At 42.9% G+C, this 15723-nt stretch overlaps 1 protein-coding gene across 1 annotated transcript in view; it reads right to left on the bottom strand.

Moving 5' to 3' along the window:
- The window catches only part of IKBKE (inhibitor of nuclear factor kappa B kinase subunit epsilon), an 84482-nt gene that overhangs the window by 40474 nt on the left and 28285 nt on the right, over positions 1–15723 (bottom strand). The window contains exons 3-6 of the mRNA XM_069756262.1: positions 11917–12057; positions 11625–11754; positions 3408–3589; positions 2207–2367 (exon numbers count right to left, since the gene is read on the bottom strand). Of these exons, the coding sequence (XP_069612363.1) occupies positions 2207–2367; positions 3408–3589; positions 11625–11754; positions 11917–12057 (614 nt within the window). The remainder of the gene's footprint in view (positions 1–2206; positions 2368–3407; positions 3590–11624; positions 11755–11916; positions 12058–15723) is intronic.

Below are 15723 nucleotides of genomic sequence, written 5' to 3'. Positions count from 1 at the left end.
GTACAAGTACTGTCCACATAACAGACTCACATTATATAGGCAGTGTTAATATGCCCAGTAGTTATTTTACATTTTTACATCCATTTTGGGGTGACAAAAACAAATAAAATGACCCAGAACAGGATCCATTCATTAAATAGGGATGGACATGTCCTAAAATGAAAAATCAAATACAACTATAATCCATTTTTTTTAGCTGGATCAAAAAATTCTATTCTGCACAACTTTTCTATTGGGCCAAATAAAAATTAAAAACAATCAGATCAATTTTTTCAACATTGACGTTTATAGTAAATGCATCATAGTGAATCGTTATTTGTGTCCAGAGACACCTTTACTAAAAATAGATGAACAAAAATGGATGCAAAACGAAAACCATATTGTCCGTTTTTGGTCCATTTTGTAACAGATCCAGGATTTTTTCAATACTGGATCCACTTGATGTGAACAGAGCCTTACACTTCATTAATATGCATGTTCATTGATGAGCTGACATTGAATGCAATTTACAGTGGGCATGCCCAAGTTCTTCTTTTTATTATAATAATAATAATTATTATTATTATATAGATGGAAATTGTGACCTTCATTGTTTGTTTTTGGCAAAAGAACCATAGTCTGATGTTGAATTTGTATACTAATCTTAAAAGAAATATGTCCTTACCTCATGCTCTAGCTATATAATCTGATAGCATCATGAGGTAAGTACAGAGAGCCTGATTCCAAAGATGAATCACTTACTGTGCTGCTTGCTGTCATTTTGTTACAGTCATTGTTTTCTGTATTGCACATCTAGCAGTTCTCTGAATGCTGAGCTCTGTATTACCCCCTGTACACCACTGATGGGCAGCTTTCTGAATACATTCTGCATAGGCAGAAAGATGCTGATCAGTTGTGGGATCAGGGTTACACAGAGCTCGTGACCATGGTGGACTATATGGCTTGAGACATCTAGTCCTGTAGTGTTAATCTCCTACTTATAAAACGCTCATTTTATTGAAACAACAACACAGAGCCAAGTAAAATGACACATCGCTGGAATCAGGGTCTCAAACCCTAAATCATGTTGTTTTCAGATTACACAGGGAACTTTAAGGTGGCATGCCCATCAATAAGCTATGTTTACTGGTGATTATTGGTATAGAGGCATTGACCCCAACCTTCTCTCTGCTTGTATCTACATCTCACCAAAATTCCATTTAGTTATTAGATTTTCCCATGTAGTTACAGTTATGGAGAAATCTTCCCAATCATGGCCATCTACAATCTGTACCTTTATGATAAGATTACGAGACTGGCTGTGACTTTGCATTATAAACAGTAGGTCTTAAGGTACCTTCACACATAACGATTCCGTTAACGATATCGTTGCAACGTCACGCTTTTTGTGACGTAGCAACAATCCCGCTAACGATCTCGTTATGTGTGACAGCGATCAACGATCAGGCCCCTGCTGGGAGATCGTTGGTCGCTGGGGAATGATCAGTACCTTTTTTTGGTCGCTGATCACCCGCTGTCATCGCTGGATCGGCGTGTGTGACACCGATCCAGCGATGTGTTCACTTGTAACCAGGGTAAATATCGGGTTACTAAGCACAGGGCCGCGCTTAGTAACCCAATATTTACCTTGGTTACCATTGTAAAAGTTAAAAAAAACAAAACTACATACTCACATTCCGATGTCTGTCACGTCCCCCGTCGTCAGCTTCCCTGCACTGACTGTCAGCGCCGGCCGTAAAGCAGAGCACAGCGGTGACGTCACCGCTGTGCTCTGCTTTACGGCCGGCGCTGACACAGTCAGTGCGGGAAGCTGACACCGGGGGACGTGACAGACATCGGAATGTGAGTATGTACTGTTTTTTTTTTTTTACTTTTACAATGGTAACCAGGGTAAATATCGGGTTACTAAGCGCGGCCCTGCGCTTAGTAACCCGATATTTACCCTGGTTACCCGGGGACTTCGGCATCGTTGAAGACAGTTTCAACGATGCCGAAGTCTTTCCCCTGATCGTTGGTCGCTGGAGAGAGCTGTCTGTGTGACAGCTCCCCAGCGACCACACAACAACTTACCAACGATCATGGCCAGGTCGTATCGCTGGTCATGATCGTTGGTAAGTCGTTTAGTGTATAGGTACCTTTACTCTAGATACACAGACATTATCAGTCCAATATAAAGGGTACAAATCATTAAGAAACGTTTCCTTACATAATCTCCTTGTTGTTTCGAGGTCCACCATAAGGAATGAAGGGCAGGCTGCCACAGGCGGCATGATAAAAGGTGACTCCAATGCTCCACAGGTCAACTGTGACGCCATAAGCCTTCTGATGGGGCTTTCTCAGGACTGCTCTTTCATACATGTCAGGATGCTTTAAAGGAAATAAGACTTTGGTCATGAAAATGGGAAATTCCATATTTGGTAACCCTTAACTTACTGAATAAAGGGATTTTGTCTGGTTTATAGCAATCCTCTACAGAAAAAAAATAATCATTGTCCTCAAATACCAACCCCCAAAAAAGGCAAAATGAAGACTGAAAAGAAAAAAAGGTGACTACATCTGTAGTGTGTTTTTCCTGGAACATCTTCTTTTTTTTTTAAAACTGAATATGTGTGTCACTTCTTTTTACCCGCTTCATTGTTTTCAAAGCTTGAAGTGGGTAAAAGACGCTCATAAAGACTGAACATATGCACAGCAAGTCGCTTTGATATTGCTGCACATATCTGCATTCTTTTTAATATATTGTAAGCACTTTTTCAGGTGGAATCCGATAGAAAAAGATGTTGTGCGAACATACCCTTAGTCCTTGCATATAAAAATCAGAAATATCCACTGGACACTGGGTAAATAATTTCTTTGACAAAAGGGTTGACCAAAAATCAAAACTTATTATCTATACATAGAAAAAAGTGACAAGTGTCTGATTGGTAGGGATCCGACCGCAGGAACATAATGTACAAAAAAATAAAATAAAATGCAGCCACCCTCAGCTGGTATCCAAAGGAGCTGCTCATCCTGGCACTGTTAGAAGGCAGTATACAACATGTAGTACTGTTCTATAGAGCGGCACTAATAGACAGTCATACACTTTTGTAACATAGGTGTTTTAGTATGGCCCACAGTGATTGGTTCATTTAAAAGGCGTTGTTTACCATTGGCCAGCCCCCGAGGAATACAGAGCGAAGAAGAAGGGCTGGTCTAGAAGGCAAGTATGCTTTTTTTATGCACAATGTGGATATTCAAAGAGGTTGTAAGTTACAGTAGCCCAAGAAAAGCCATTATGTGTGGAAAACATTGTAATCTGAGGCCATTATAACTTCAGGGACAACTGTACTAACACTTGGCTCACATAAAAATAAAATAGCATATGCAGACAAGCCATGATCTTACTTATAAAGAAAAACGCCTACCAAATATTCTTCAGTTCCATAAAGAGACATGAAAGTCTCATCATCTTGAAGCTGTCGAGCAGCACCAAAGTCAGTCAGCTTGTAAATACTTCGACCATCCTCTCCAATTAAACGCATAATGTTCCCAGGTTTAATGTCCCTGTGCACAATTCCGTTCTCACGTAAGTGATTCATCCCTGCCACTGAGAACAAAACAAACACATTGTGCCCCGTGAAAATCACAATTATAATGCAGTATGAACGGGATAAAGGGATCCTAACCCTAACCCTAACCCTAAAGGGATCCTAACCCTACCCCTACCCCTAACCCTAGGGATCCTAACCCTACCCCTAACCCTAACCCTAAACCTAGGGATCCTAACCCTACCCCTACCCCTAACCCTAGTGATCCTAACCGTAACCCTACCCCTAACCCCAAGGGTTAGGGTTAGGATCCCTTTAGGGGTAGGGGTAGGGTTAGGGTTAGGATCCCTAGGGTTAGGGATAGGATCCCTTTAGGGTTAGGGTTAGGATCCCTACCCCTAACACTAACCCTAGCTTTTTCTGTTTATAGTGGGATTTTTACTTGATTTTGATGATTGGCAGCTGTCACACACTTCTCATCATGCGTTTAAAAAACGCAAGCGCATGAAAAAACGCATGTAAACGCGTCAAAACCCCGCGTTTTTTTCACCACATCCAAAAACGCATGCGTCTAAAAAACGCAGCGTTTGCACGCGTTTACATGCGTTTTTCCAGCATGCGTTTTTTTTTTTAAAACGCATGCGTTTTAAAACGCAAGTGTGAAACCAGCCTAAAGGTACCGTCACACTAGACGATATCGCTAGCGATCCATGACGTTGCAGCGTCCTCGCTAGCGATATCGTCCAGTGTGACAGGCAGCAGCGATCAGGCCCCTGCTGGGAGATCGCTGGTCGGGGAAGAAAGTCCAGAACTTTATTTCGTCGCTGGACTCCCCGTAGACATCGCTGAATCGGCGTGTGTGACCGATTCAGCGATGTCTTTGCTGGTAACCAGGGTAAACATCGGGTAACTAAGCGCAGGGCCGCGCTTAGTAACCCGATGTTTACCCTGGTTACCATCCTAAAAGTAAAAAAACAAACAGTACATACTTACCTACAGCCGTCTGTCCTCCAGCGCTGTGCTCTGCTCTCCTCCTGCTCTGGCTGTGAGCGTCGGTCAGCCGGAAAGCAGAGCGGTGACGTCACCGCTCTGCTTTCTGGCTGCCCGGCGCTCACAGCCAGACCAGAGAAGCAGAGCGCCGAGGACAGACAGCGGTAGGTAAGTATGTAGCGTTTGTTTTTTTACTTTTTAGGATGGTAACCAGGGTAAACATCGGGTTACTAAGCGCGGCCCTGCGCTTAGTTACCCGATGTTTACCCTGGTTACCGGGGACCTCGGGATCGTTGGTCGCTGGAGAGCTGTCTGTGTGACAGCTCTCCAGCGACCAAACAGCGACGCTGCAGCGATCCGGATCGTTGTCGGTATCGCTGCAGCGTCGCTATGTGTGACGGTACCTTAAGAGAGCGGTGAATATTCATTACCTTAATGAGCAGGGACATGTGATCCCCTGGCCACAGGAGCTGCTGGCACCAGAACGAAATGCTTTGAGGGCGCGTAGGGGAGGTAAGTAGGAGGTTTGTTTTTTTATGCTTTTCTCCTGGGGCCATACATATAAGGATGGGAATAAGGAGCCATGCATACAAGGATGGGGATAAGGAGCCATGCAGACAAGGATGCGAATAAGGAGCCCATGTATTCAAGGATGGGGATAAGGAGCCATGAATACAAGGCTTATACTCGAGTCAATAAGTTTTCCCAGTTTTTCAAGGCAAAATTAGGTGCCTCGGCTTATACTCGGGTCAACTGGTACACGAGTATATACGGTATATCGCCTTCTAGTTAGAGGGCCAATCCCCACAGTTTGGGTGTCCCTTAATGTAATGAGATAAAGAAAATCTGAACGTATAATGTTCCATTATTACCCTATGTGTAAATGAAAATAACTAATAAAGAGAGTTCACTATATTTAGCTATGTTATTTGCCCATAAAAGCCATTTAATGATAATATAACTAAACTAATAAAGCAGTTGGTATGCTTTAGAAATTCCTTTTTGTTAAAAGGCCGATCACAGGGTGTCCTACTGTAGAGACTTTGTGGAAAAATCATATTGCAAGTGTTCAAGTGTCCTGCAGTTCCACCACAGGGAAATGAAAAATTCTACAGTTCCATTAAAATGAATGGACTATCTATTAAGATATATGGACATGCTGAGTCCTACAGAACAAAAAGTATTCTTTGTGCTATTATGGGTAATGTATGTTGGTACTGCATGAAAAACGTCAATTTATGCCTAATTAACAAGTAACGACTACAATTTCAGTAATATTGTATTTGAAAATAGATTTCTTAAGTCAGTCAACCCCTTCAATAACTCAAAGATAATGGTTGTGTCTACTATAACACTTAACATTTTACATTTAACTTACAAGGAGACAAGGAACATTGATACAGTATTGTAGGGTGTTGCATTCTAATACTAAACAAACTCTTATTTTAAAACATATGCATTTTATTAAATTATTTAAAAGCATACCCAAAAGTGAAGTAATCGAAAAAGTAATCCATTAGGCATAAAGGGACAATATCCCAAGGGTCTATTGGAACAATATGGGTATTCTAACTAACGTCCTAATAAGTGCCTAGAAAACTATCACCTACCAGACCATGGAGGTTGGCACCCTGATAGGCAACAATTTTGGAGCCCCAACTCGGCTACGGCTGTCCTTTAAATTGTCCCTAAATTCTCCCTACTAACTAATAGATCATAGTATACCGCCCAAAATGGGCCTAATCGGAAGGGGTGGTGCCTGGATGTCTTCCTGGAGCAGAACAATATTGTATCATACAATTAGTTTCTGTAGAAGGACGTAGATCTGGGGATTTATTATGATGGAATATAGGCTGAACTGGATGGACAAATGTCTTTTTTCGGCCTTACTAACTATGTTACTATGTTACTATGTTACTATGTATACCTCCACTTGTTTGCTTCACAGATGAAAATAAGCAATTGGGCCCATTTCTGAAATTTAGTTTCTTGATGAACCTTGCTTATCCTTGGGGGAAACATATTGAGATACTGAGATCGTGGGGGCACGATACACAACAAAGAAAAGTTCATGAATCCCCTTTTGTTTGGGAAGTATACTATGATGCATATGTAAGAAGGGCCTGTTAGGGACTACTTAAGTGACAGACATTGCCAAGTGAGGGTGCCCACTACGTTACCTAGTAGGGTGCCAAACTCCACGGTTTAGTAGCGAATGTTTTCCAAGTGATGTATTAGGGATTGAACTAGAATATCCATTATACCCAAATGTGGATGTGAAATTAGGGTGTGAACTAGCATATCTATTATCCCCAATTGCTCCTTGGGATATTGTCCCTTTATTCTAGGACTGTTAAAGGGTTATTCTTGATATTAATTAATGGCAGGCTTGACTATCAATAACGAATATCTGGCTAATAACTCATGCCTTAACAATCTCCGGTTCCTTTGCTATATAATATATGAATGATCGGCAACTAACTGAGATGGAACTGTGTATCAATAGAGAATATTTATTACACACAAGTCTATAGTTATTATACTATTAAATTACCACACTAATACCAGAAAAAATAATAGCACACAATCCTAATATAAAATTAAGCCCGCAATTACCTAATTATATTTCCCACCCATACTACCTAAAAACACACCCACAATAATTACAGCCTACCAATCTATCACTCACTATCCCATCGGAGATCAAGGGCTTAAAAGCAACTAGGGGGTTAATACAAGGGTATATATTGCAGGGGTCGGGGATGATACCTAGCCCAGTAAGGTTTATTCTCATGTGGGATTAGCTAGCCCTTTCTGTCTTGAACTCCAAGAATGTTTTTAACAGGATTTGAATAAAGAAAAAGTTTTTTTATAATCAAGAAGATGTGCTGGATAATTATGGATTAATCTAGCCCAGTATGGAGGTCTGAGACTGCTGTGCTGGGTCGGCGTCAGCACCAGGCGCACCCGGCCAAGTGCCGGGGCCCTAGCGAGATGGGAGGCCCATTTTGACAAGTGTGACCAACTTTTTACTATTGATGCTGCCTATGCAGCATCAATAGTAAAAAGATATAATGTTAAAAATAATTTAAAACATTAAAAAACGTGCTATTGTCACCTTCCGGCAGCCCTTCAGCCTTCCCGCTCCTCGTGATGCTCCCGTTCCTAGTAATGCCTTGCGAAATTACCCCAGATGACGTAAGATCACGCGAGACCGCTACATCATCACTGGGCACGGGAGCTGGCGGGAGCATCGCTAAGGCCTGGGCTGGATCCGGAGGCCGCCAGAAGGTGAGTATATAACTATTTTTTATTTTAATTATGTTTTTAACAGGGATATGGTGCCCACACTGCAATATAATATGTAGCTGTGTTATATAATACGTGAGCTGTGTTATTTGCTACATGGGCTGTGCTATATACTACGTGGCTGTGTTATATACTACGTGGCTGCTATATACTACGTGGCTGTGTTATATACTACGTGGCTGCTATATACTACGTGGCTGTGCTATATACTACGTAGGCTGTATTATATGCTACGTGGGCTGTTATATGCTACGTGGCTGTGCTATATACTATGTGGCTGTGCTATACACTCCGTGGGCTGTGTTATATGCTACGTGGGCTGTTATATGCTACGTGGTTGTGCTATATACTATGTGGCTGTGCTATATACTATGTGGCTGTGCTATATACTACGAGGCTGTGCTATATACTACGTGACTGTGCTATATATTAGGTATGTTGTGCAATATACTACGTGGCTGTGTTATATACTACGTGGCTGCTATTTACTACGTGGCTATGCTATATACTACATGGGGTGTGTTATATGGTACGTGGGCTGTTATATGCTACGTGGCTGTGCTATATACTAGGTGGCTGTGTGATATATAACGTGGCTGCTATATACTACGTGGGCTGTGTTATATGCTACGTGGACTGTTATATGCTACGTGGGGCTGTATGGGGAGCAAGATGAGAATGCTGATGGTGCATCTGCACAGGGACAGTGCAGGAGAGCAGATAGGAGATAGGGTCGAGAAAGAGCAGGGCTGAGGGCTGAGAGAGGGGCTACGACAGAGCTAAGAGATGCAGGGGACCCCAAGGGGCTACGGGCTGAGGGACGATAGAGACTGAGCGCTGCTCACACCGAATGATGTGGACATGCCCCATGCATGTGTGCTTGCAGGTAATGAGTGCCAGCACGGTAACATGACATCACTTTGCCGACACACGCATTCTTGCTTGGGGACATAGTGTAGGACATTTTTCCTATTGGTTCATTTTGATCACTGTGATAGACCCTATCACAGTGATCAAAATAAAAAAAAATAGTAAATAAATTCCTCCTTTATCACCCCCTTAGTTTAGTTAGGGAAAATATAATAAAATAAAAAATATATATTTATTTACGTTTTTTCACTAGGGTTAGAGTTGGGCTAAAGTTAGGGTAAAGGTACCTTCACACATAACGATATTGTTAACGATATCGTTGCTATTTGTGACGTAGCAACGATATCGTTAATGAAATCGTTCTGTGTGACAGCGACCAACGATCAGGCCCCTGCTGGTAGATCGTTGGTCGCTGAACAAAGTCCAGAACTTTATTTCGTCGCTGGACTCCCTGGAGACATCGCTGGATCGGCGTGTGTGACACCGATCCAGCGATGTCTTCACTGGTAACCAGGGTAAACATCGGGTAACTAAGCGCAGGGCCGCGCTTAGTAACCCGATGTTTACCCTGGTTACCATGCTAAAAGTAAAAAAAAACAAACAGTACATACTTACCTACAGCCGTCTGTCCTCCAGCGCTGTGCTCTGCTCTCCTCCTGTACTGTCTGTGAGCCGGAAAGCAGAGCGGTGACGTCACCGCTCTGCTTTCCGGCTCACAGACAGTACAGGAGGAGAGCAGAGAAGCAGAGCGCAGCGCTGGAGGACAGACAGCTGTAGGTAAGTATCTAGTGTTTGTTTTTTTTTACTTTTAGCATGGTAACCAGGGTAAACATCGGGTTACTAAGCGCGGCCCTGCACTTAGTTACCCGATGTTTACCCTGGTTACCGGCATCGTTGGTCGCTGGAGAGCGGTCTGTGTGACAGCTCTCCAGCGACCAAACAGCGACGCTGCAGCGATCCAAATCGTTGTCGGTATCGCTGCAGCGTCGCTTAATGTGAAGGGGCCTTTAGAGTTGGGCTAAAGTTAGGGTTAGGGTTGGGCTAAAGCTAGGTTTAGGGTTGGGCTAAAGTGAGTTGGGCTAAAGTTAGGGCTAGGGCTAGCGTTAGGGCTAGGGCTATGGTTAGGATTAGGGGTGTTTTCGGGTTAGGGTTGTGGTTAGGGTTATGGTTAGGGTTGGGATTAGGGGTGTGTTGGGGTTAGGGTTGGAATTAGAATTGGGGGATTTCCACTGTTTTGGGGGTTTCCACTGTTTATGTCCATCAGCTGGTCTCCAAACGCGAAATGGCACCACCATTGTTTCCAGCCAATTTTGCGTTCAAAAAGTCAAACAGTGCTCCCTCCATTCTGAGCCCTGCCATGCACCCAAAGAGTGGTTTACCCCCACATATGGGGTATCAGCATACTCAGGACAAATTGCACAACTTTGGGGGTCTGATTTCTCCTGTTACCCTTTGGAAAATACAAATTTGGGGGCAAAAAGATCATTTTTGTGGAAAAAATATGATTTTTTATTTTCACGGTTCTACGTTATCAACTTGTGTGAAGCATTTGGGTGTTCAAAGTGCTCATCACACATGCAGATAAGTTCCTTGGGGGGGTCTAAATTTGAAAATGGTGTCACTTGTGGGGTTTTTTCACTGTTTAGGAACATCAGGGACTCTCCAAACGCGACATGGCGTCCGATCTCAATTCCAGCCAATTCTGCATTGAAAAAGTCAAACGGCGCTCCTTCCCTTCCGAGCCCTGCCGTGCGCCCAAACAGTGGTTTATCCCCACATATGGGGTATCGGCATATTCAGGAGAAACTGCACAACAAATTTTGAGGTTCATTTTCTGTTTTTACACTTATGAAAATAAAAAAAATTGGTTCTGAAGTAAAATGTTTGTAAAAAAAAAAAAGTGTTCATTTTTTTCTTCAATATTGCTTCAGTTCCTGTGAAGCACATAAAGGGTTAATAAACGTCATATGTGGTTTTGAGCACCTTGAGGGGTGCAGTTTTTAGAATGGTGTCACTTTTGGGTGTTTTCTGTCATGTACACCCCTCAAAGTGACTTCAAATGTGAGGTGGTCCCTAAAAAAAATGGTTTTGTAAATGCTGTTGTAAAAATGAGAAATCGCTGGTCAACTTTTAACCCTTATAACGTCCTAACAAAAAAAAATGTGTTCCAAAATTGTGCTGATGTAAAGTAGACATGTGGCAAATGTTATTTATTAAGTATTTTGTGTGGCATATCTCTCTGATTTAAGGGCATAAAAATTTAAAGTTTGAAAATTGCAAAATTTTCAAAATTCCCGCCATAGTCCCATTTTTTTCATAAATAAACACAAGTCATATTGAAGAAATTTTACCACTAACATGAAGTACAGTATGTCACGAAAAAACATTCTCAGAATCAGCGGGATCCGTTAAAGCGTTCCAGAGTTATAACCACATAAATTGTCAGTGGTCAGAATTGTAAAAATTGGTTTAGTCATTAAGTAGCAAATTTGCTCTGTCACTAAGGGGATATATTGGGACACTTCCCTCTACAAGAACCAATAAATTACTTCTTGGGTTGCTTTTCTTTTAGGTAAGCTTTTAACTAATTGAATAAAATGAATAACTTTTACAATTAGGTGAATTTTTTACTTAGTCAGATAGAGTTTTGCGCTGCCGCTGAAGCAAAGATATCTTAAAATCGAGTTTTGATTTTGCCCTTGTGTAATATTGTGAGATTCTGTTACAGGAAGCTGAGAATTATGGTTATTCTCATTAGAATAATAGGCTTCAGATGGCAATACTTACAGTGATGAATAACAGACCGTTCCCTCTCTACTTTAATTATTATTTGTAACACTTGTGTTTTTACAGGTCATTAAACATAGAGTCAGATACAAATCTAGTGACCCACAGGATACAAATTTGTCTTATTGTGAATCTCACCCACGCACTGTACCACGATCAGAAACTCTGATTCAGAAAGTCCAAAAGCATTCTCTGGCTCCTCCAGAACAGACAGAAGACTCCCACTTGAGCAGTACTCCATGATAAGCACCTTCTGCTTAGTGGTGCCCTGGGAAAAGGTAGAAGTATGAGCTTAGAACAATTCTATGACTAGATGTAAAGTAAAGTTTAAGATAATTGTTTTCTTGTATTTAAGCAGAGACTAAACAAGTAAAAGGCATGAGTGGTAGCAGAACTAATGTTGGTTAGGAAGGCTATGGCAACAACTCACTGTTTCCTCTACAGCAAAGAGCTTGACAATGTTGATGTGGTTGAGTTTCCCCAGCATCTCAAATTCTCTCATTTGTACTTCAAATGGCCGGAGATAACTTGTGTTATTGAACACCTTCACTGCCACTTCCTCTCCAGACTTCTGCAGGGACAGAACACAAAGTATGAAGTTCATTACTATGACAGTATATATGCTTTATGCAAAGGGTTTGAGGTCCATCATAAAAGCTTTGAGTGAATTCACATTTTATCTTACATTATCTGCATTCTTTCTAGCTTTAAATGTCACAATCGAGGAAGTCCCTTGGACCTCCCAAATTTCTCAATTCCATCTGATGAAGAGTAATTCTTAAGGCAGGGGTGGACACAACGCATGTGCAGCCGGTGTGCCTGCATCGGGGTCTGGAAGTAGAGAAGGGGGGCCTCTGCAGAGCGGCTAACACTGAGGGCAATCTGATGGTGGTTGAAAGGACAATGATGGTGGTGTAAAGGGCAATGGTGGAGGTGGTGAGGGAGAAAGCAATGATAGAGGTGGTGGAATGGACAATGATGGGGTTGTGGGGAAAAGGCAATGATGGAGGTGGTGAAGAGAACAATGATGGAGGTGGTGGATAGGGTAGTGATGGAGGTGGTTGAGAGAGCAATGATGAGGTGATGGGGAGAGCAATGATTGGGGTGGTGGAGAGGGCAATGATTGGATTGGTACAGAGGGCAATGATGGAGGTAGTGAAGAGGGCAATGATGGGAGTAGTGGAGAAGGCAATGATGGAGGTGATGGACAGGGATATGATGGAGTTGGGGAAGAGGACAATGATGTGATGCGGGGGGAGGAGGACAATGAGGGATGTGGGAGGAATGGGGACTTAAAATGGACATATGAACAAGAGGAGGGGAGAAGGACAATAGATATGGAGGTAAATGAATTGGGTGGTGGATGAGGGTGCTAAACCCCTGAAAGCATCCTCCCCCATCTCACAATTCATTGTGATGCTATCGGGGACTTATCAATTTATTGGGGAGTGGGAGAGAAGGGGGTGAGGTGCATAGGACACTTTACAATGAACTGAAAGGTGGGAGAAGACACTGTCAGGGACTTGTAATGAATTAAGAGGTGGCGGAGGATGCTCAGAACCTTATGGTGTCTTCTCCCACTACCAAATTCATTATGATGCTATCAAGGACTTATCATGAACGATGGGGACACACAGGACAGGGACTAAGACCATGTGCACACTTTCAGGATTTGCAGAAGAAAATTCTGCTGCATGTACTAATGTGTTGGAATGAAGAAAGTTGCGTAAAATACATTTATTTTTTTCCACATTTTTTCCATGCTTTTGTCACGTATTTTTCCCCATTAGTATGAGTGAAATACGCTGCAAGAATTGATATTATGCAGAATTTAATCTTCTGCAAATCTGCAAGGAAAAAATAAGCAGCGTGTGAATGAGACTTCAGGGATCTCATTCACTGTTCCTGTACTGTAAAACCTTGCATATATTCTGTGTGCACATAGCCTTACAAGTAATAGGGGAGAATCACAGACTGAATAATTTATATTATTGGAAGTCAGAGATTATAGGTAATGGGGTCACAGTGCTGCTTATCACGTTATATTTTTAATGGTGTGTGGCTAATAGTATATTAATGGTGGTGTACACATATGTATTCAGGGAGGAGACACATGTATTTATGCAATGTATGTGACCTTGTTATTTTCAGGGCTGCAAAGATTGTGACAAGGTGAGTCGTGTCTGGAAGATGCCAACATGAAGGTCTGACCAGATGGAGAACAAACAAGAGAAAGTGGCTCTAATAAGATGAGATGTCAGCGATAAGTGCCTGTATGTAAATATTATTCTGTATCTGCACTGTGTGACGTGGAGTGATAATATTATCTGTGAAATCTCTTATTCTACATTATCACATTTGTGTGAAATGTTCGTGTGCTTCCAGGTTTTTTTATCGGATGGCACACGGGCTTGTAGAATTTTATAGGTTTATTCACTCATACATGAAAATCACGGATCTGAGAATGAGATCTGTGACAGTCAGAGAATGTCGTCTTCTGATCCGATTTTGAGGATCAGAATAGGACATGCTCAGTACGCTACTGTAACTGCGGCAGAGCAGAGAGAATCGGTCTGCCTGCTCTTGCCCGGCCACTATGAGCCCCTGAGCAGACAGGGCGGGCCTGATGCCAGCAGTGGGCCCCCTGCCCGTCACCGCAAGGTCAGCTATATCAGCATTTAGCCGATACAGCTGACCTCATTGATGAGGGAAGGAGCACGCAGTTCTCCTTCTCCCATTACCCCACTGTCAGCGTCTGACGTCACCGACGCCGACACTGACAGTGGGTGCGGTGACGTCACCACCCGGCGCCCGCTGTCAGGACATGAGCGGGAGCTCAGAGCACTGCTGGAGCAAGGAGGAAGAGAGGTGAGTATTTATTTACTTTTTTTATGTGGGCTTCCTTATACTACAGGGTCTGCCTATGGGGGTACTGCCTTATACTACAGGATCTGCCTATGGGAGTGCTGCCTTATACTACAGGATCTGCCTATGGGAGTGCTGCCTTATACTACAGGATCTGCCTATGGGAGTGCTGCCTTATACTACAGGATCTGCCTATGGGAGTGCTGCCTTATACTACAGGATCTGCCTATGGGGGGTGCTGCTTTATACTACAAGATCTGCCTATGGGGGTGCTGCCTTATACTACAGGGTCTGCCTATGGGGGTGCTGCCTTATACTACAGGATCTGCCTATGGGGGTGCTGCCTTATACTACAGGATCTGCCTATGGGGGTGCTGCTTTATATTACAGGATCTGCCTATGGGGTTTTGCCTTATATTACAGGGTCTGCCTATAGGGGTGCTGCCTTATACTACAGGATCTGCCAATGGGGATGCTGCCTTATACTTCAGGGTCTGCCTATGGGTGCTGCCTTGTGCTATAGAGTCTGCCAATGGGGAGTACATTATACTATATTGAGGACTATCTGGTGCATTATACTATATGGAGGCCATCTATTGGGCCATCTTACAGCGTGGGGATTACAGTGAAGGGGCCATCATACAGTGCTGGAGCCATCAAACAGTTTGGGGGCTACTAAGGGGTCAGTATACTGTGTGGGGGTACATTACAGTGAGGAGGCATCATGGTATGTATAGGAGAGCATAATACTGTGTATAGGGAAGCTGTACAGGGGGGCAGACTCGGGACATTATTCAATGTGAAGTGGGCACTTATTGTTATAGGGGAACTCAGGTTATTGTGACTATTAAAGGGTCACACAGGGCAATATTACGTACTTTCTAGGGGGCAAAATGTGGGCACTGTTATCTAGGGCACTTGCACCCGGCATTACTATATTATAGAGGGGTGCTTTAGAATTTAGAAGGCACAGAGAACCACACAGCAGGTGAAGTAATAGGGACACATACAGCAGCAGCGGCTCAGTATTGGGGTATCAGGTGCAGTAATAGGGTCACGTAGGGCAGCAGCGGCTCAGTATTGGGGTATCAGCAGGATGAGGAGTTTGTGCAGGTTGGGAATAGATGGTGATGGGTCTGGAATATGAGATGTGAAATGTGTCTTTGTTGTATTCTCTGCAGGTGAGTCGTTGCTGGAAGAAGTTGTCATGTCGGTCTGGGCCAGATGGAAAAGACGGGAAAAATGAACGATTCCATCAGAAAGATCGTCAGCGGTAAGTCATTATCTGTAACTGTGCTATGATCTCTTTTATGTTCTGTAGGGCTGGTATTTACCACTGACCATATGGTGGTAATATCTATGTTGGTCTTGA

The sequence above is a fragment of the Ranitomeya imitator genome, chromosome 3 (assembly GCF_032444005.1).
Source record: "Ranitomeya imitator isolate aRanImi1 chromosome 3, aRanImi1.pri, whole genome shotgun sequence".
Classification (NCBI taxonomy): Eukaryota; Metazoa; Chordata; class Amphibia; order Anura; family Dendrobatidae; genus Ranitomeya; species Ranitomeya imitator.
This window is presented reverse-complemented; position numbering and strand designations above follow the sequence as displayed.